The sequence below is a fragment of the Trichomycterus rosablanca genome, chromosome 3 (assembly GCF_030014385.1).
Source record: "Trichomycterus rosablanca isolate fTriRos1 chromosome 3, fTriRos1.hap1, whole genome shotgun sequence".
In the NCBI taxonomy this organism is placed as follows: domain Eukaryota; kingdom Metazoa; phylum Chordata; class Actinopteri; order Siluriformes; family Trichomycteridae; genus Trichomycterus; species Trichomycterus rosablanca.
The window spans coordinates 44273993-44296280 of record NC_085990.1 but is presented as its reverse complement, the minus strand read 5'-3'; the positions used below and the strand labels follow the sequence as shown (position 1 = coordinate 44296280).

Here is a 22288-nt window from a genome sequence, read left to right as displayed (position 1 = left end):
CAATGGAAATGTAGTAAGAATCAGTTTACACTGTTGATATGGAAAGTGTTTGTTAACAATTATCATGTAGTACAGACATCTGTTTACACTGGTGGTGTATTGCATTTGTTCACGCTAGTTTCATTGTACAGACATCTGTTTGGTTATGCTGTGGATCATTATGTATGGATGATTTTAAATGCTTTGGCTATTAAAGTGCATCTGTTTACAATTCTAACATAGTCCCGACATACACCGATCAGCCATAACATTAAAACCACCTCCTTACTGTAGTTCATCTGTTTCTCTGCATGCTTTGTTAGCCCCCTTTCACCCTGTTCTTCAATGGTTAGGACACTCTCAGGACCACCACAGAGTAGGTATTATTTGGGTCGCGGGTCATTCTCGGCACTGCAGTAACAATGACATGGTGGTGCTGTGTTAGTGTGTGTTGTGCTGGTATGAGTGGATAAGACACAGCAGCACTGATGGAGTTTTTAAACACCTCACTGTCACTGCTGGACTGAGAATAGTCCACCAGCCAACAGCACCCTGTGGGCAGCGTCCTGTGACCACTAATAAAGATCTAGAAGATGACCAACTCAAACTGCAGCAATAGATGAGCGATCGTCTCTGACTTTACATCTGCAAGGTGGACCAACTAGGTAGGAGTGTCTAATAGAGTGGACAGTGAATGGACACGGTGTGTCTGATCCATACCAGCACAACACACACTAACACACCACCATATTCATGTCAGTGTCACTGCAGTGCTGAGAATGATCCACCACCCAAATAATACCTGCTCTGTGGTGCTCCTGGGAGAGTCCTGACCATTGAAGAACAGCATGAAAGCAGGCTAACAAACCATGCAGAGAAACAGATGGACTACAGTCAGTAATTGTAGAACTATAAAGTTCTTCTGTATGGTAAGCGGAGCCGATAAAATGGACAGTGAGTGTAGAAACAAGGAGGTGGTTTTAATGTTATGGCTGATCAGTGTATTTTTGGTGGGAGTTTAGTACCAACATAATATAGACATCAGGTTCTAAAACATTCATTTAAATGATGACGTACTTCACACATCTGTTTGTAGTGGTAGTTTAGTCCTGATGTTTGTATGTGCCAGTATTGTTTAACCATCCATTTATGCCTAGTAATGTAGTAAGAACATACATAATACATACCGTGGTGGGAAAAAGTATTTGCCCCCTTACTGATTGCACATTGGTCACAACAGAATGTGCTGTTAAACAAAAGAAACATGAGCAATCAAGAAAAATGTCATAATGTTTTGATGAATATAAAAAGTCTATACATCCCTGTTCAAATGGCAGGATTTTTTATCTAAAAAACAGACAAAGATGAATTTCCAGATTTTTTTTTTTACATTTAATGTAACGTATAGTGTATACAGTATATAACATATAACGTAACATTTTAATAAAAAAAACAGAAATAATTTAGAGATGAAATAAAAATACAAACTAGAGTAATGGGGTTGCATAAGTGTGCACACCCTCTTATAACAATGAAGAGGAATTTAATCTTTCAAAGTATAACTCTACATCTACAAAAGAATGTCTTCACAAGAAGTAGTAGCAGTTTTGGAAAGGCCAGAGCTCAGACCTCAGACCTCAGATTTGAATCCATTGAATTAAAGAATACATTTGAAAAGAATACGTATGCACATTATGCATAATGTAAAAACACACTGAAGCAGCAGTTATACGAAGTTTCTGCAGTAAATAAAAATGTAGTCATTTTACCCACGCCCTTGCATATCACATCTAGTTCTGATATTATGTGTCATATTTTGCATGCACACTGTTTTTAATATCTACCCACAGATATTTGATGATTAAGTCTGGGGGATTTAAGGGCCATTCCAAAATCTTCAGTGCGAGTTTCATTTCATTTGAAGTAGTGCATGTTATTTTTTTGAACAATTCTATCTGACAGCTTTCATGGCCTTCCAAAGTCAACATTCAACTCTGATATTTTAAACTAGGATTCTAGCATTCCAGAATCAAAAAAGTATTTTTCTAAAGGCTTTATATTTTGCAGGTGCAGCACGGTTGCCTCACAGCAAGAAGGTCCTGGGTTTGATTCCCTGGTGGAGCGGCCCGGGTCCTTTCTGTGTGAAGTTTGTATGTTCTCCCCGTGTCTGCGTGGGTTTTCTCCAGGAGCTCTGGTTTCCTCCCACAGTCCAAAAACATGCAAGTGGGATGAATTGAAGATCCAAAATTGTCCATGACTGTGTTTGACATTAAAGACTTAAACTGATAAATCTTGTGTAACCAGTGACTACAGTGGGGACAAAAAGTATTTAGTCAGCCACTGATTGTGCAAGTTCTCCTACTTAGAGAGATGAGAGAGGTCTGTAATTTTCATCATAGGTACACTTCAACTATGAGAGACAAAATGAGAAAAAAAAATCCAGGATTTTTTAAGAATTTATTCGTAAATTATGGTGGAAAATAAGTATTTGGTCAATAACAAACAAGCAAGATTTCTGGCTCTCACAGACCTGTAACTTATTCTTTAAGAAGCTCTTCTGTCCTCCACTCGTTACCTGTATTAATGGCACCTGTTTGACCTCGTTATCTGTATAAAAGGCACCTGTCCACAGCCTCAAACAGTCAGACTCCAAACTCAACCATGGCCAAGACCAAAGAGCTGTCGAAGGACACCAGGAAGAAAATTGTAGACCTGCACCAGGCTGGGAAGAGTAAATCTACAATAGGCAAGCGGGTTGGTGTGAATAAATCAACTGTGGGAGCAATTGTAAGAAAATGGAAGACATACAAGACCATTGATAATCTCCCTTGGGGTCAAGATCTCATCCCAAGAACGGTGAGAACGGTGAGCAAAAATCCCAGAACTACACGGAGGGACCTGATGAATGACCTGCAGAGAGCTGGGACCAAAGTAACAAAGGCTACCATCAGTATACACACTACGCCGAGAGGGACTCAAATCCTGCAGTGCCAGGCGTGTCCCCCTGCTTAAGCCAGTACATGTCGTACAGAGCATATGGATGATCCAGAAGAGGATTGGGAGAATATCATGTGGTCAGATGAAACCAAAATGGAACTTTTTGGTAAAAACTCAACTCGTCGTGTTTGGAGGAAGAAGAAGAACCCAAGAACACCATACCTACTGTGAAGCATGGGGGTGGAAACATCATGCTTTGGGGCTGTTTTTCTGCAAAGGGGACAGGACGACTGATCCATGTTAAGGGAAGAATGAACGGGGCCATGTATCGTGAGATTTTAAGCCAAAACCTCCTTCCATCAGTGAGAGCATTGAAGATGGAACATGACTGGGTCTTCCAGCATGACAATGATCCCAAACACACCGCTCGGGCAACGAAGGAGTGGCTCCGTAAAAAGCATTTCAAGGTCCTGGAGTGGCCTAGCCAGTCTCCAGACCTCAACCCCATAGAAAATTTGTGGAGTCCGTGTTGCCCAGCGACAGCCCCAAAACATCACTGCTTTAGAGGAGATCTGCATGGAGGAATGGGCCAAAATACCAGCTACAGTGTGTGCAAACCTGGTGAAGACTTACAGGAAACGTTTGACCTCTGTCATTGCCAACAAAGGTTATGTTACAAAGTATTGAGTTGAACTTTTGTTATTGACCAAATACTTATTTTCCACCATAATTTACAAATAAATTCTTTAAAAATCCTACAATGTGATTTCCTGGATTTTTTTTCTCATTTTGTCTCTCATAGTTGAAGTGTACCTATGATGAAAATTACAGACCTCTCTCATCTTTCTAAGTAGGAGAACCTGCACAATCAGTGGCTGACTAAATACTTTTTGGCCCCACTGTACCTGTCCTGTCATTAATGTTACCAAAGTGTGTAAAACACTCGCTCACTCACTTGCTTAACCGCTTATCCAGTCAGGGTCGCGGAGGAGTGCTGGAGCCAATCCCAGCTTTTCAATGGGCGCAAAGCACACAGTAACACCCTGGATGGGGCGTCAGTCCATCGCAGTGCAGACACACATATACACACAGACACACACACACACACACACATTCACCTATAGAGCAATTCAGTGTCTCCAATTAACCTGACTGCATGTTTTTGGACTGTGGGAGGAAACCAGAGCTCCCGGAGGAAACCCATGCTGACACGGGGAGAACATGCAAACTCTGCACAGAAAGGACCCGGACCGCCCCACCTGGGAATTGAACCCAGGACCTTCTTGCTGTGAGGCGACTGTGCTACCCACTTAGCCACCGTGCCGGTGTGTAAAACATGACATTTTTAAAAATCCAAATAAATAAAATAAATATATTTTGCAGCCAACAAAGCAATAAATAGAACAGTAATGCAGTCATGTATACTTTGTGGTCTATCGATTATAGATTTGAGTGCTTGCTGTGTTTTTCACAGCTGTTTTTGTGTGTTGTGTTTGTCTTACATAAGCTTTTATATAGTGAAGAGAGAAAGGCTTTCATTACTCAGTGGGATCTGTACATGGTTAATTGGAGTTCATGCTGTGAACTGTTTTTGTCTTGATTCAATCTGTTCAGTGTGGTTTTGGCTAAAGCTGGATTACTGATGAACAGCACAAATCTCAAGTGTTTTCACTAAGCTTTTATTGTAAGATTATTGGTGAAAGATATGCACCGATCAGCCATAACATTAAAACCACCTCTTTGTTCCTACACTCACTGTCCATTTTATCAGCTCCACTTACCATATAGAAGCACTTTGTAGTTCTACAATTACTGACTGACATCTATTTCTCTGCATGCTTTTTAGCCCCCTTTCATGCTGTTCTTCAATGGTCAGGACCCCCCCCAGGACCACCACAGAGCAGGTATTATTTGGGTGATGGATCATTCTCAGCACTGCAGTGACAATGACATGGTGGTGGTGTGTTAGTGTGTGTTGTGCTGGTATGAGTGGATCAGACACAGCAGCGCTGCTGGAGTTTTTTAATACCGTGTCCAGTCACTGTCCACACTATTAGACACTCCTACCTAGTTGGTCCACCTTGTAGATGTAAAGTCAGAGACGATCGCTCATCTATTACTGCTGTTTGAGTTGGTCATCTTCTAGACCTTCATCAGTGGTCACAGGACGCTGCCCACGGGGTGCTGTTGGCTGGATATTTTTGGTTGGTGGACTGTTCTCAGTCCAGCAGTGACCTGCTCTGTAGTGGTCCTGGGAGAGTCCTGACCATTGAAGAACAGCATGAAAGGGGTCTAACAAAGCATGCAGAGGAACAGATGGAGTACAGTCAAGAACTACAAAGTGCTTCTATATGGTAAGTGGAGCTGATAAAATGGACAGTGAGTGTAGAAACAAGGAGGTGGTTTTAATGTTATGGCTGATCAGTGTATGTATTAGATCAAATTTGACTTATTTTTTGTTTTAGTCTGCTTAAGACAAACAGCAAACCTTTTGGTCACATGTTAAAAATAATACAATACAAACTCGTACATTAACTCAAGCTGTTTACAAATTCAAACAAAATATTTATATTCTGAATATGTTCTAATAATTACTTTGTGGGCTGCTCAGGTGGCGCAGTGGAAAGATACGCTAGCACATTAGAGCTGGGATTTCTATTACATTGTATTGAATCTCAGCTCTGCCATCCGTCTGGGCTGGGTGGCTATATAAACAACGTTTGGCTGTTGTTCATCCAGGGAAGGGAGCCGGATAGGGACCTCATAACTGATGCAATTACGATCTCTGCTGGCTGATTGATGGCATCTGCACAGAGAGAGAAATAATGTTGATCAGGTTGTTGCTCTCTGTGCACAAGGCTGATCACATATGAACTCGCCTCGTGCAGGTGAAAAGATGCAGTCGGCTACTGCTCACGTGTCGGTGGGGGCGTGTGTCAGTTCGCTCTTCTCAATCGGGGCGGGGGTCAGCACCAGTAGAGAGGAAGCATAATGCAGCTGGGTAAAAATTGTGTGGGTTTTTAAGCTGCTAAAAGAATGCTTTTTATCTACACTTGCGCAAAACCTGGTAGTATCTGACCTCAAACAGCATGCATCCAAAAAAAGCCCCTGCCACTTTAGACCGCCAGCTAGCATTTATTACTGTTTATCCAAAAAAAATAATAATACTAATAAATTAAGCAAGGGATTAAAAGAAAACATTATGACTGGACATGGCATTAGGACCATTTGTTTAAGTGTCTATTTATTTATTTAATAATCATTTAACACTTATTGGAATTGCACGTTCCCTTTTCCTGCCAGTCCACTGCTGGGTATCAAATTCTCTCTTCTGGTTGTTATAAGAAAAGGTTTATACTGATGCCATTCCACATTAAGAAAATCATTCACCCAGTCTCTGGCAATGATGTGGTGTAATGTTAGTCAGGTTTAAGGACAGGTTTTTAAATCATTTTGAGTAATCAAGTACAGTGGACCCTTGACTTACGAATTTAATTGGTTCCGAAGGGCTGTTCTTAAGTCAAAATGTTTTAGTTAAACCTATTTTTCCCCATAAGAAATAATGTACATAAAATTAATCCGTGCCAGACCACCCACTTACCTAACCTTTCTAATGTCTTAAAAGCTCTTTTTTGTTATAAATACAAGTATATTTTCCTTTAATCCTTTCCTTTAAATTATAGAATAGACATTACTGTAATAAACAATAATAAACAACAAGGGGGAGGCAGCATCAGAGCGGGAGATGCAAAAAAACTTAATAAACTGATCAAGAAGGCTGGCTCAGTCTTGGGCTGCTCACTGGAAGGCTTTGAGTTGGTGGTCAAAAGGAGGTCTCTAAACAAACTCATTTCCATACTGGACAATTTATCACATCCCCTCCATGACCTCATAATCAGACAGCGGAGCACCTTCAGTAACGGACTCATTCCGCTGTAAGAAGGAACGATACAGGAAATCGTTTGTACCAACAGCGATCTCACTGTATAACTCTGTGCCGGGACATCATCTCTCACTGAGTTAATACCAGGACTATCAGGACAGACTCATGAAGCATGATCTGTCACTCTGTTTGTTATTGCACATCTCTGGACATTTAATGCCAAGACACTTTTGTAATTTTTCTATTATATTACATATTGCATATATATTTATTCCTACCAACATTGTACTGCAATACTTTCTTAATATTTCCTATGCACCTTTAGCCTATTTAATTAATAATTTTTAACTGAGTCTTTTATTTACTTAATACTTTTTTCTATTGTACCTTGAGCTGTTGAAATACTTGACACCTGTCCACAGCCTCAAACAGTCAGACTCCAAACTCAACCATGGCCAAGACCAAAGAGCTGTCGAAGGACACCAGGAAGAAAACTGTAGACCTGCACCAGGCTGGGAAGAGTGAATCTACAATAGGCAAGCAAGTTGGTGTGAATAAATCAACTGTGGGAGCAATTGTAAGAAAATGGAAGACATACAAGACCATTGATAATCTCCCTCGATCCCGTGGGGTCAAAATGATCATGAGAACGGTGAGCAAAAATCCCAGAACTACACGGAGGGACCTGATGAATGACCTGCAGAGAGCTGGGACCAAAGTAACAAAGGCTACCATCAGTAACACACTACGCCGAGAGGGACTCAAATCCTGCACTCTCTATATACACATGTACAGCGGGGGAAATAAGTATTGAACGCATCAACATTTTTCTAAGTAAATATATTTCTGATGGGGCTATTGACATGAAATTCTCACAAGATGTTAGTAACAACCCAAGTAATCCACACATACAAAGAAATCTAAACAAATAAGTCCAAAAATTAAGTTATGTGTAATAAAATGGAATGACAGGGAAAAAGTATTGAACACATGAAGAAAAGGAGGTGCAAAAAGGCATGGAAAGCCAAAACACCAGCTGAAATCTGTCAGTATTTAGAAAGCAATCCTGCCCCTATCAGCGCAAATTAATATCAGCTGGTTTAGTCCTAATTGATGGCCTATAAAAAGGTTTCTCATTACCAAGGTGTCACACAAGAAGCATCTTGTGATGGGTAAAAGCAAAGAGCTCTCTCAAGACCTTTACAACCTTATTGTTGCAAAACATACTGATGGTATTGGTTACAGACGTATTTCTAAACTTGTAAATGTTCCAGTAGCATTGTTGGGGCCATTATCCAGAAGTGGAAAGAACATCATTTCACCATAAACCGGCCACGGCCAGGTGCTCCTCGCAAGATTTCTGACAGAGGAGTCAAAAGGAAAATCAGAAGAGTTGTCCAAGAGCCAAGGACCACTCGCGGAGAGCTTCAGAAAGACCTGGAATTAGCAGGTGCAGTTGTTTCGAAGAAAACAATAAGTACAATGCACTCAACCGCCATGGCCTTTATGCACGCTCACCGCGCAAGACTCCATTGCTGAAGAAAAAGCATGTTAAAGCTTGAGAATATAGTCTGGTCAGATGAGACCAAAATTGAACTCTTTGGATGTCCTAGCACACACCATGTTTGAATGAGAAATGGCACTGCACATCACCCCAAAAACACCATACCAACAGTGAAGTTTGAAGGTGGGAACATCATGGTGTGGGGCTGTTTCTCAGCATATGGTACTGGCAGACTTTATATAATTGAAGAAAGGATGAATGGAGAAATGTACCGAGACATTCTTGATAAGAATCTGCTGCCATCTACCAGGATGCTGAAGATGAAACGAGGGTGGACATTTCAGCAAGACAATAATCCCAAACACACAGCCAAGGAAACTCTCAAGTGGTTTCAGAGAAAGAAAATAAAGCTGCTAGAATGGCCCAGTCCATCACCTGACTTAAATCCAATTGAAAATCTATGGAAAGAACTGAAGATCAGAGTTCATAGAAGAGGCCCCCAGAACCTTCAAGATTTGAAGACAGTTTGTGTGGAAGAATGGGCCAAAATCACACCTGAACAATGCATGCGACTAGTTTCTCCATACAGAAGGCGTCTTGAAGCTGTCATTACCAACAAAGGTTTTTCTACTAAGTATTAAATAAATTTCAGTAAGCGTGTTCAATACTTTTTCCCTGTGTCATTCACCTTTATTACACATGACTTCATTTATGGACTTATTTGTTTAAATTTCTTTATATGTGTGGATTACTAAGGTTGTTTCCGACATCTTGTGAAAATTTCATGACAAAAGCCCCATCAGAAATATATTTACTGAGAAAAATGTTGATGCGTTCAATACTTATTTTCCCCGCTGTGTATGTATGTGTAAGTTTACCCCCTTACAAAGACTTGAACAGTCTATAATTTTTATGGAAGGTTTATTTTAACAGAGAGAGACAGAATATCAACAAAAAATCCAGAAAGAAAACATTAAATAAAATTTATAAATTAATTTGTTTTTAATTAAGGGAAATAAGTATTTGATCCCCTACCAACCAGCAAGAATTCTGACCCCCAGACCGGTTATGTGCCCATGAGGCACACAAATTAGTCCTGTCCCTGTATAAAAGACTCCTGTCACAGAATCAGTTTCTTCCGTTCAAATCTCTCGACCACCATGGGCAAGACCAAAGAGCTAGTGATGGGCAGATGAGGCCTCATTGGGTGTATGGCACATTTCCCAAACTGTGTCGACACTGTGTTGCTGTATCACTTAATGGCGACATCTGCTGGATTTAAAAAGTCATTGCAGGCAACTTCAATAAAGACTGGAAACAAACAAGGTTCATTCATATGTTTTTATTTTACTTTATTAATTACTTAATTATTAATTAGTTACTTTATTAATACAATTTAGCGCGCTCGAAACCAAACGATACAGGAACTGTATCGGTCACGTGGTTTTCCTTAAAGTAATGCGCGCACCGACACGGGTTTCGCTTTGTTTACTTGGCGCAAGCGCTGAGGCTTCAGTGTCGTCAGACCCATCACTACAAAGAGCTATCAAAGGGCGTCAGGGACAAGATTGTAGACCTGCACAAGGCTGGAATTGGCTACAAGACCATCAGCAAGAAGCTTGGTGAGAAAGAGACCACTGTTGGTGCCATAATTCGAAAATGGAAGAAATACAAGATCACAGTCAATCACCCTCACTCTGGAGCTCCATGCAAGACCTCACCTGGTGGGGTAAGAATGATTCTGAGAAAGGTGAGGTCAGTCCAGAATTACACAGGAGGAGCTTGTCAATGATCTCAAGGGAGCTGGGAGCAGAGAAATGCTGGATATGACCCCAAGAACACCATCCCCACCGGGCATTTCTTTGCCTCCAAACACGGCGAGTGGAGTTGATGCCAAAGAGCTCAATTTTGGTCTCATCTGACCATATCACATTCTCCCAAGCTTTCTCTGAATCATTCAGGTGTTCATTGGCAAACTTCAGACGGGCCTGTACATTTAGCAGAGGGACTTTGCGGGCACTGCAGGATCTCAATCCATTACGGCGAAGTGTGTTACTAATGGTTTTCTTGGTGACTGTGCTCCCAGCTCCCTTGAGATCATTGAGAAGCTCCTCCCGTGTAATTCTGGACTGACCTCACCTTTCTCAGAATCATTCTTAGCCCACCAGGTGAGATCTTGCATGGAGCTCCAGAGTGAGGGTGATTGACTGTGATCTTGTATTTCTTCCATTTTCGAATTATCGCACCAACAGTGGTCTCTTTCTCACCAAGCTTCTTGCTGATGGTCTTGTAGCCCATTCCAGCCTTGTGCAGGTCTACAATCTTGTCCCTGACGTCCTTTGATAGCTCTTTGGTCTTGCCCATGGTGGTTGAGAGATTTGAACGGAAGAAACTGATTCTGTGACAGGAGTCTTTTATACAGGGACAGGACTAATTTGTGTGCCTCATGGGCACATAACTGGTCTGTGGGGGTCAGAATTCTTGCTGGTTGGAAGAGGATCAAAAACTTATTTCCCTTAATTAAATACAAATTAATTTATAACCTTTATTTAATGTTTTTTTTCTGGATTTTTTGTTGATATTCTGTCTCTCTCTGTTAAAATAAACCTTCCATAAAAAGTATAGACTGTTCAAGTCTTTGTAAGGGGGCAAACTTACAAAATCAGCAGGGGATCAAATACTTATTTCCCCCACTGTATGTATATATATATATATATATATATATATAGATAGATAGAGATAGAGAGAGAGAGAGAGAGAGAGAGAGAGAGAGAGAGAGAGAGAGAGAGAGAGATAGAGAGAGAGAGAGAGAGAGAGAGAGAGAGAGAGAGACTCTTGTTCGTGACATCACGTGTTTTGCGAATTTCGGTTCATAGTCCGAAATTTGTTCGTACGTTAAGTTCACAAAGAAAGTTCGTAACCCAAAATGTTTGTATGGTAAATCGTTCGTAACTCAAGGGTCTGTTGTAATTAATTTAATAAATATGTGAGTAATCAACTTAATAAATATTCATTTCCGACTTAATCTTTCTATTTACTCTTTCTTTGAATTAACCCCAGAGATTGAGAACATGCTATTTTTAGTATAAAAGCATCTGTGCTGGTGAAGCTGTCAACATAATTTCTATAACAACATCTTTGTAGCTGTGTCAGGGTACCTGACCATGGTTTTATTTTTTTTATTTAACAAGCTGCTGTGGGTTTTTCCCCACCGCTCGCTGACAGTCATTGGCTTATCTTTGCTCATTGTTTTGTTTTGTTGTTTTTCTTTTACTGTTTTTCACTTAATACATGTTTTTGTGGGTGGGGGTCATCTATATGCCTACCCCACCTACCACTCTCAGGATCAGGGTGGAGTGCCATTTCCTCTCTCTGTTTCCCAGGACTCACCCCCCTCCTCTTTCCTGAATGCTTTTTCGAGTATCTTGGCCAGTAACACAGAGCACTAGCACAGAATGTGAAGTCAGCTCACGCCTCACTCTTTATCACACTCAGGAACATCTGAAACCGGGTTTGCCAGATCTGCTTTCTCCTTCACACTCAAATCAAGGCTGTGAGCAATCCTGAATCCATTAATGTCCATTATAGTGAGCTAGCAGCGCTTAGCCTGATGTTCAATACATCCAGACGATCTGCTTAATGACTCAGCCAGCTGGCTGGTCAAGCTGCATACTGCAGTGTTCGCTTATTTTCAGTCTAAAGACTGAAGCACCAAGAGTTCATGCTGTCGGGATCTCTTTGCTTCGTGATTGGATGGCTGGTCGGTAGCTGCTTGGTTTTATCTCTTTAACTGCATCGTATTTGGATGGCTGCCCGTGTGGACATGAAGTTTGTTTTTTTGGATATGGGACTATGCATAATAGAGTACTTATGACAATATTGGGGCTTTAACCTCATGACTGGCAGCTTTTCAGTTTTTCTGCCTTCTCTGCATTTCATTCTCATGAGGATCTAATGATTCAGTTTTCCAGTAAATGACATCTGCCAAGCCTGTCTGGTCTTTTAGCTCTACAGGATTATAGCTGGTCCTACCACAAGGAATTTTGTAAAACTTTTTGTCAATACTGAAACTTGGTCCAGGCTCTTTCCAGTAGGAAACACGCTGAGGTACCTTCATCTACCCATGGCCTGCTGCCTCCACACCCGCTGGTATGGCAGCTGGACGCCAGGTAGTACTGCTTTTTCACTCACTGTTGTACCTGGGAATTAAAACCAGTATTGATGAGTTTAAGTGTTCACTTAACGAGTCTAAGTTTGAGCTTATACTTTAAACTTTCAATTCACATTATTTTTACACTGTTTATTCCCAAGTCAAAATAGTTGTGCACTGGCAAACACCAGGTAACTAAATTAATATAATTTTATTGTTTTGCTGTTATATTTTAAATATTGGCAGAAATTGTCCGTCATTGTCATCATCAGTCAGACATCTATGAACTATTTCTTACTGAACTGTGGTTTTTAATTCTGGTCCTAAAAGACCCCTGCATCACACATTGTTAGAAGCAGAAATTTTCTTACTGTTTTCCACACACATGATTTAAAAAATAAAATGTTTAAGGCAGGGGTACTCGAGTGTCAGAGAACAGAAAAATAGTCTAGGCTTGTATTTTAATACAATGCAGCATCTGATTTCCACCTTTTTGAATGCTCAAAGAAGCTTTAAGGGGAAGATTTTCATGTGATGAACCATAACATTAAAACCACCTCCTTGTTTCTACACTCACTGTCCATTTTATCAGCTCTACTTACCATATAGAAGCACTTTGTGCTGACTCTAGTCCATCTGCTTCTCTACATGCTTTGTTAGCCCCCTTTCATGCTGTTCTTTAATGGTCAGGACTCTCCCAGGACCACTACAGAGTAAGTATTATTTGGGTGGTGGATCATTCTTAGCACTGCAGTGACACTGACACGTTGGTGGTGTGTTAGTGTGTGTTGTGCTGGTATGAGTGGATCAGACACAGCAATGCTGCTGGAGTTTTTAAATATTGTGTCCACTCACTGCCCACTCTGTTAGACACTCCTGCCCAGTTGGTCCACCTTGTAGATGTAAAGTCAAAGACGATCGCTCATCTGTTGCTGCTGTTTGAGTTGGTCATCTTCTAGACCTTCATCAGTGGTCATAGGACACTGCCCACAGGGCGCTGTTGGCTGGATGTTTTTGGTTGGTGGACTATTCTCAGTCCAGCAGTGACTGTGAGGTATTTAAAAACTTCAGCAGCATTGCTGTGTCTTATCCACTCATACCAGCACAACACACACTAACACACCACCACCATGTCAGTGTCACTGCAGTGCTGAGAATGATCCACCACCCAAATAATACCTGCTCTGTAGTGGTCCTGGGAGAGTCCTGACCATTGAAGAACAGCATGAAAGGGGGCTAACAAAGCATGCAGAGAAACAGATGGACTACAGTCAGTAATTGTAGAACTACAAAGTGCTTCTATATGGTAAGTGGAGCTGATAAAATGGACAGTGACTAGAAATAAGGAGGTGGTTTTAATGTTATGGCTAATTGGTACATACATACATACATACCTGTACATACTGTACATACATACAGTGGGGAAAATAAGTATTTGATCCCCTGCTGATTTTGTAAGTTTACCCCCTTACAAAGACTTGAACAGTCTATAATTTTTATGGAAGGTTTATTTTAACAGAGAGAGACAGAATATCAACAAAAAATCCAGAAAAAAAACATTAAATAAAAGTTATAAATTAATTTGTATTTAATTAAGGGAAATAAGTATTTGATCCCCTACCAACCAGCAAGAATTCTGACCCCCACAGACCGGTTATGTGCCCATGAGGCACACAAATTAGTCCTGTCCCTGTATAAAAGACTCCTGTCACAGAATCAGTTTATTCCATTCAAATCTCTCGACCACCATGGGCAAGACCAAAGAGCTATCAAAGGACGTCAGGGACAAGATTGTAGACCTGCACAAGGCTGGAATGGGCTACAAGACCATCAGCAAGAAGCTTGGTGAGAAAGAGACCACTGTTGGTGCGATAATTCGAAAATGGAAGAAATACAAGATCACAGTCAATCACCCTCACTCTGGAGCTCCATGCAAGATCTCACCTGGTGGGGTAAGAATGATTCTGAGAAAGGTGAGGTCAGTCCAGAATTACACGGGAGGAGCTTGTCAATGATCTCAAGGGAGCTGAGAGCAGAGAAATGCTGGATATGACCCCAAGAACACCATCCCCACCGGGCATTTCTCTGCCTCCAAACACGGCGAGTGGAGTTGATGCCAAAGAGCTCAATTTTGGTCTCATCTGACCGTATCACATTCTCCCAAGCTTTCTCTGAATCATTCAAGTGTTCATTGGTAAACTTCAGACGGGCCTGTACATTTAGCAGAGGGACTTTGCGGGCACTGCAGGATCTCAATCCATTACGGCGAAGTGTGTTACTGATGGTTTTCTTGGTGACTGTGCTCCCAGCTCCCTTGAGATCATTGACAAGCTCCTCCCGTGTAATTCTGGACTGACCTCACCTTTCTCAGAATCATTCTTACCACACCAGGTAAGATCTTGCATGGAGCTCAGAGTGAGGGCATCTGTCTCGCGGTGTGTGGGGGGGGGGGGGGGGGGGGGGGGGGGGGGGGGGGGGGGGGGGGGGGGGGGGGGGGGGGGGGGGGGGGGGGGGGGGGGGGGGGGGGGGGGGGGGGGGGGGGGGGGGGGGGGGGGGGGGGGGGGGGGGGGGGGGGGGGGGGGGGGGGGGGGGGGGGGGGGGGGGGGGGGGGGGGGGGGGGGGGGGGGGGTGGGGGGGGGGGGGGGGGGGGGGGGGGGGGGGGGGGGGGGGGGGGGGGGGGGGGGGGGGGGGGGGGGGGGGGGGGGGGGGGAGCGTCCAGAGTGAGGGCCATCTGTCTCGCGTGTGTCACAGTCAGTAGGTTTGATATTAGGAATATGTATGGCCCTGAAGGATTTGCTGAAAACATCAGTTTTAGAAGGGTAAACACACGAGTGTACCCTTATTTGTTTCTTTTTAGATTTGAGTCATGAGTAAACTATTTTAGTGTATTTAATGAATTCATTATAATTAAATAAGTGACCTGGTTCTGGGTAGTTTATTGTTCCGAATCCTTTTTGTTTGCTTTTTCATTACTAACTACCAATTTGTGCATTCTAATTGTACAGTTACACACAGCGCACCATAAACTTCTTAATTTCTGTTTGCCAAACGTCTTGAGAATGCAGATCAAAGCAGTTTTATCAGGTAAAACTAAGGAACACTTGATAAGATAAACTAGATTCATGGCACCCTTGATTAGGGCTATACCAACCTTATATTGAGAATTCATATCAAAGCAGGTGTTGGCCCAGATTTTGTATGTGCGTATTGAATTTGACAAACAGAAAGGTGTGTGATGTTATTGGCTACAGTATAGATCTAGTATGTGAACATGTGACAGAATTTGGCCTGATGCTTGCCTGTCACATATGTATATGTATAAGTATGGACATGAAGTTTGTTTTTTTGGAGATGGGACTAGGCATAAAGTACTTATGCCAATAGTGGGGCTTTAACCTCATGACTGGTGACTTTTCAGTTTTTGCCAAAGATTCCCTGCTTTCTCGGCATTTTATTCTCATGAGGATCTAATGATTCAGTTTTTTAGTAAATGACATCTACCAACCCTATTTGTTGTCTTAGCTCTACATGATTATAGCTGGTCCTACCACAAAGAATACCAGGGCTAACACCTGCTTTGATATGAATGCTCAATATAAGGATGTTATTGGCTATGGCATAGAGCTAGTATGTGAACATGTGACATATTTTGCCCTGAATAAGAATGTAAGTCTTGGGTGGCACTGCAGTCTAATATGTTAACTCACTACTGCTGAGAACTCAAACTCAGGTTTAAATCTTAGCGTTGCTATTTTCTTTGCTGATGTAAAAGAATTTACTAAACGCTGCACTTGTGCTGCAGGAGACAGGTGCTAGACTGAGGCTTTTCTTGGCTGTTAAGGAATTGCACTATAATTGCAGTATGTGGGTGTGTCCTGCATACACTGCTGGCCAGATTACAACATATTAGAATCCTGATATTTAGATGCTGATTGCAAATTCCCATTTTAGATACCAACATTCTTGAAGTAAATGATCCACCCCTGTGATGTGGTTCAGATGAAAGGGGGCTTTGTGTTTGCAACAGAAACAGATGCATTAATGCAGTTCTATACAATGTTACTTTAAAAGCCATTGTACAGATACCATTTGATTATATATACTTCATTTGGTAAACATATCTGGTACATACAGTCCTTGATTATGTAATAAGCTACAATTTTGTGGGTATACAATTACTGACTGGGGCGGCACGGTGCCTAAGTGGTTGGCACTGTCACCTCACAGCAAGAAGGTCCTGGGTTCGATCCCCAGGTGGAACGGTTCAGGTCCTTTCTGTGTGGTTTGCATGTTCTCCCCGTGTCCGTGTGGGTTTCCTCCGGGTGCTCCGGTTTCCTCCCACAGTCCAAAGACATGCAAGTGAGGTAAATTGGAGATACAAAATTGTCCATGATTGTGTTTGATATAAACTTGTGAACGGATGAACGTTGTATAATGAGTAACTACCGTTCCTGTCATAAATGTAACCAAAGTGTAAAACATGACGTCAAAATCCTAATAAACAAACAAACTAACAATTGCTGACTGTAGCCAGTCTCTTCCACTGTGCACTTTGCCATGCCCTGTAACAGCTGTGTTATTGGGTGGAGTGTGGCCGGGATGTTATGTAAAATCTTCTGGAAACTGAATCACTGACGCCAGGACATCCTGTGTTAATGCTAAATGATAAATATTTTTCTTTATAAATGAACAAAAATTGGGAAGGTGAAATAGACAATGACAATATTTTTGATCAGGCTTTCACAGCTATGAGGGATTTCTGTCAGATAATTTATAGTAATACATGGTTATAGATTTATTTTATGAAAATGATCTGGTGTGACTAAGCCCAGTGGTTCCTGTGCTACTAAAGATCTATTATTGCATGTATTGGAGGGCAGTGGGAACAAGGTTGTTATGGTTATTTTATTTCTGATGGGCACATTAAGGGTATGTTATAAATTACAACTATGCAATATTATTAATACCAGTCAGCAATCAGCTCTACATGGTTTTGCTGCTTTTTGTTTTGTTTCCTAGGAAAATTGAGAGCCAGTAATTGACTTTCTAAATAGGTGTTTACAACAGTTCCCTTCTGCTTTCATGTACAATGTTTAGAAATTGCTTTGCACTGTATTATTGGAGATATTTGTTGGTCAATGTAATATTTTTGCAATATGGACTATGGAATTTGGACATTTTTGCAAATGTAATATATTTGCATTAGCTGCAAGCATTTTCACTGTAAATAGTGCAGTTATTGGATAAAATTGCCAGCCTGGCTGATATAATGCTTATAGTGCTTATATGTCAAATTTCTGGAACATTTCTTCTTATAAAGCCAGGATGTCACCGGATGGTGCATATCTTCAAACTCAGACTGTGAATCTATAGATAACAGGGTGGCACGGTGGCTTACTGGGTAGCACTGTCGTATCACAGCAAGAAGTTCCTGGGTTCGATCCCCAGGTGGGGCAGTCTGGGTTCTTTCTGTGTGGAGTTTGCATGTTCTCCCCGTGTCTGAGTGGGTTTCCTCCGGGTGCTCCGGTTTCCTCCCATAGTCCAAAGACATGCAAGTGAGGTGAATTGGATATTAAACTTGTGAACTGATGAATGTTGTGTAATGAGTAACTACCATTTCTGTCATGAATGTGACCAAAGTGTAAAACATGACGTCAAAATCCTAATAAACAAACAAACGTCCACATTTTAATGCTTTGGACACTTAGATAAGTAAAAATGCTTTAATAATTAAACAATACATCAATTAAATAGGTATTATCACGAACAAGCATAGTGGTTCAAATTAATACTGATTTGCTTACCATATCTTACCATATCTACCATAGCCTCACAGCAAGAAGGTCCTGGGTTCGATCCCCAGGTGGGGCGGTCCGGGTCCTTTCTGTGCGGAGTTTGCATGTTCTCCCCGTGTCTGCGTGGGTTTCCTCCGGGTGCTCCGGTTTCCTCCCACAGTCCAAAAACATGCAGTCAGGCTAACTGGAGACACTGAATTGTCCTATAGGTACCTAGCCGCTAGAATGCACAAACCAGTGCATTGTAGTGCCGTGTAGTGCCCAAGCCCGTATAAATAGGGAGGGTTGTGTCAGGAAGGGCATCCGGCGTAAAAACTGTGCCAAATCAATAATGCAGATCATGATCCACCGGCGACCACTAACGGGAGCAGCCGAGGAAATATATATATATTTAACATTTGCTGCAGTGGTCAGTATCTATCAAAAGTGGTCCAAGGAAGGAACAGTGGTAAACCGGAGACAGGGTCATGGGCTGCCAAGGGTCGTGCACGTGGGATGCGAAGGCTGACCCATGTGGTCCGATCCAACAGACGAGCTACTGTAGCTCAAATTGCTGAAGAACATCTTGGTGCCAGATACCACAGCACACCTTCAGGGGTCTAGTGGAGTCCATGGCTCGACATGTAAGGGCTGTTTTGGCAGTAAAAGGGGGACTAACACATTATTAGGAAGATGGTCATAATGTTATGCCTAATAATGTGTATGTATATACACAGACTAATGCACATGTATTTTAGATATTTGTCACACTCAGTAATCATTTGTTGCTAATATTCAGCTAATATTTTAAATTTTTTACACTGGTACACTTTCAACCCTTTTTTGTTAGATTTAATCCCAGATTACTTCTGTTTTAATGTGTGCCTAATAAAAGTCCTGCCAAAAACTTGGCATGGTGTTTGAGTGCACCCAGTCTTTGCAGGCAACACTCACAGTGGCTTATGCTAAGTAGGAAAGTCCTTTGAGGACATACAAGCAACACTGTCATGCCATTTATTTATACTATAGCTGATAATTAGCTGTAAGCCGGGCTCTTGTTGAATTTAGATTGCATTTTTACAGGTAGTGCTTTGCAGAAGAAAGGACCACAGGTACTCAGCCAGGATATGGAAAGTTCTAGATTCACATGAGGACATGTTGACAGGCCTATCAGTGAGTGGAATGTGAGTTGTTGGCATAGTGAAGTGGCAGCTACTGGCAGGATGACTGAAGTTCTGTGCATGGGGACTGTTTTCTTTCAACTAAAGCTGCCAGCAAACACTGGTGTAGAGTTTAAAACAATAATGGTTCTGTTGAGCATCATCGACTTCATATGTTTTAAAAGCACCAGTGCAGTGTTTGTATGTGTTATGATTGTGCCACAGTGAGGTGTGCAGTGTTTAAGGGCCATTTGTGTTCCTGTACATTTGTGCTTGTGCTGCTCAGTGTAAAAAAAATAGCGTTTATATGGGCTTTGTAATTTCATTTCATAAATCTTCACTGTTGGGATGGCATGGAAAATGCAAATAATACTTCGACTTATTTCATTGCAGACAGGATGAACCTATATATATATCATGTTTTATCTGCTCAACTTCATTTCATTTATTAATAAACATCCATTCCTGCATTTCAGGTCAGCAACACATTTAAAAAAAAGTTGGGACAGCAAAACATTTACCACTTTGTAATGTTGCCATTCCTTTTCACCACACTCAAAAGATGTTTTGGCACCGAGGAGACCAAGTGATTTAGTGTTTCAGCTTTTATTTTGTCTCATTCTTCCTGCAAACACGTCTTAAGATGTGCAACAGTTCGGGGTCATTGTTGTCACATTTTCCCTTTCAAAATTCTCCACACGTTCTCTATTGGGGACAGGTCAGGACTGCAGGCAGTCCAGTCCAGTACCCGTACCCTCTTCTTCCACAGCCATGCCTTTGTAATGTGTGCAGCATGTGGTTTTGCATTGTCTTGTTAAAAAATGCATGAACGTCCCTGGAAAAGATGACGTCTTGAAGACAGCACATGTTTTTCTAAGATCTCAGTGTACATTTCTGCATTAATGCTGCATCACAGAAGTGTTAATGACCTTTGCCAAGAGCACTGACACAGTACCATACCATGACAGACCCTGGCTTTTGGACTTGTTGCTGATAACAGTCTGGATGGTCCTTTTTGTCTTTGGTCCGGAGCACACAGTGTCCATTTTTTCCAAAAAAGATTTGGAACGATGATTCATCTGACCACAGTACACGTTTCCACTGTGTGAGATGGTCCATCCTAGATGCCTTTGAGCCCTGAGAAGTCAACGCCACTTCTGGACATGGTTAACACAAGTGCATGTAACTCTGTATTGTAGTTCTTGACAAAGGTTTGCCAATGTAATCCCTCACCCATGTGGTTATATCAGCTATTGATGAGTGGCGGTTCTTGATGCAGTGGCGTCTGAGGGATCGAAGATCACGGGCGTTCAGCTTAAGCTTGCGTTCTTGGCCTTTACGCACTGAAATTCCTCCCGATTCCTTGAATCGTTTAATAGTGATATGCACTGTAGAGGAGAAATATGCAAATACGATCAGATCCTCTGATCATCTTTGCTCATCAAAGACTCAACAATCAACATCAAAGACTCAACAATCACCTGTTGACATCATCTGTTTGAAATCACATCATTATTCAGTTTTATTCCTCATTACTAGCCCTAAATTGCTCCCGTCCCAACTTTTTTTGGAATGTGTTACAGGCCTGAAATGTAGGAATGGAGATATATTAACAAATGAAATGTAGTTAAGCAGACAAAACAAGAAATATTAATTAAAATCTCAACCTCCAAGTTTAAGTACAATTGCATTTTTACCGGTTAGTCTGTTCAGGTTTACTGGCCACAAATACTAGTGCACACATAGTCATTGTAAAATTAATTTTAAAAAAATCATGTTTGATCATTCTAATAATATCTCGGCTTACCTCTGTTTCATTACTTTTTTTCAGATGATGAAGGCAACCACCAGCACAATAGCACAGGAAGTGATGGCGGGAATGCAGGAGATGGCACTCCACCCCCTAAACGCAAGGGAAAGTTCTCTACCCTTGGCAAGATCTTTAAACCCTGGAAATGGAGGAAGAAGAAAAGCAGTGAGAAGTTTAAGGAAACTTCAGAAGGTGTTTATTTATATTGCTTTAAACCTCAGCGGTGCCCCCTGCTTTTTGGGGGTTTTTGTAAATGCAAAAACGATCTTAGCTTTGGTCAGGCATGTGGCCCAAAGGCTGCATTTAACCTGCGGACAGACTTAATCTCGCCTGCAGCTTTTGTTTTTACTCGATACTGTAAACTAGTATAACATTGATGGCTCTGTCACACTGATGTGATTGTTGTGTTTACCTGTATAACTATATACAACGGTAAGGCATAACATTATGACCACCCCTTTCACTGCCAAAACAACCCTGACCCGTCAAGGCATGGACTCCACTAGACCCCTGAAGGTGTGCTGTGGTATCTGGCACCAAGATGTTAGTATCAGATCCTTTAACTCCTGTAAGTTGTGAGGTGGGGCCTCCATGGATCGGACTTGTTTGTCCAGCACATCCCACAGATACTCGGTTGGATTGAGATCTGGAGAATTTGGAGGCCAAGTCAACACCTCAAACTTGTTGTTGTGCTCCTCAAACTATTCCTGAAGCATTTTTGCTTTGTGGCAGGGCACATTATTCTGCTGAAAGAGGCCACAGACATCAGGGAATACCGTTTCCATGAAAGGGCTTGCCTTCTTCCCACAGGAGCCATGTGTTCCCCAGGTAAGTGACGCACACGCACCCGGCCATCCACGTGATGTCAAAGAAAACGTGATTAATCATACCAGGCCACCTTCTTCCATTGCTTCGTGGTTCAGTTCCCATGCTCACACGTGCCCAATGTTGGCGCTTTCGGCGGTGGACAGGAGTCAGCATGGGCACCCTGACTGGTCTGCGCCTATGCAGCCCCATACGCCACAACCTGTGATGCACTGTGTATTCCAACACCTTTCTGTCAGAACAAGCATTAACTTCTTCAGCAATGT

The 22288-nt window shown here is 41.9% G+C and overlaps 1 protein-coding gene across 5 annotated transcripts in view; it reads left to right on the top strand.

Moving 5' to 3' along the window:
- The window catches only part of phactr4b (phosphatase and actin regulator 4b), an 81262-nt gene that overhangs the window by 31728 nt on the left and 27246 nt on the right, over positions 1-22288 (top strand). For 3 of the 5 annotated variants that reach the window (XM_062991355.1, XM_062991357.1, XM_062991354.1), the window contains 2 exons: positions 21219-21389; positions 21930-22025. In XM_062991355.1, the coding sequence (XP_062847425.1) occupies positions 21219-21389; positions 21930-22025 (267 nt within the window). The remainder of the gene's footprint in view (positions 1-21218; positions 21390-21929; positions 22026-22288) is intronic. The other 2 variants (XM_062991358.1, XM_062991356.1) reach the window with 1 other exon arrangement.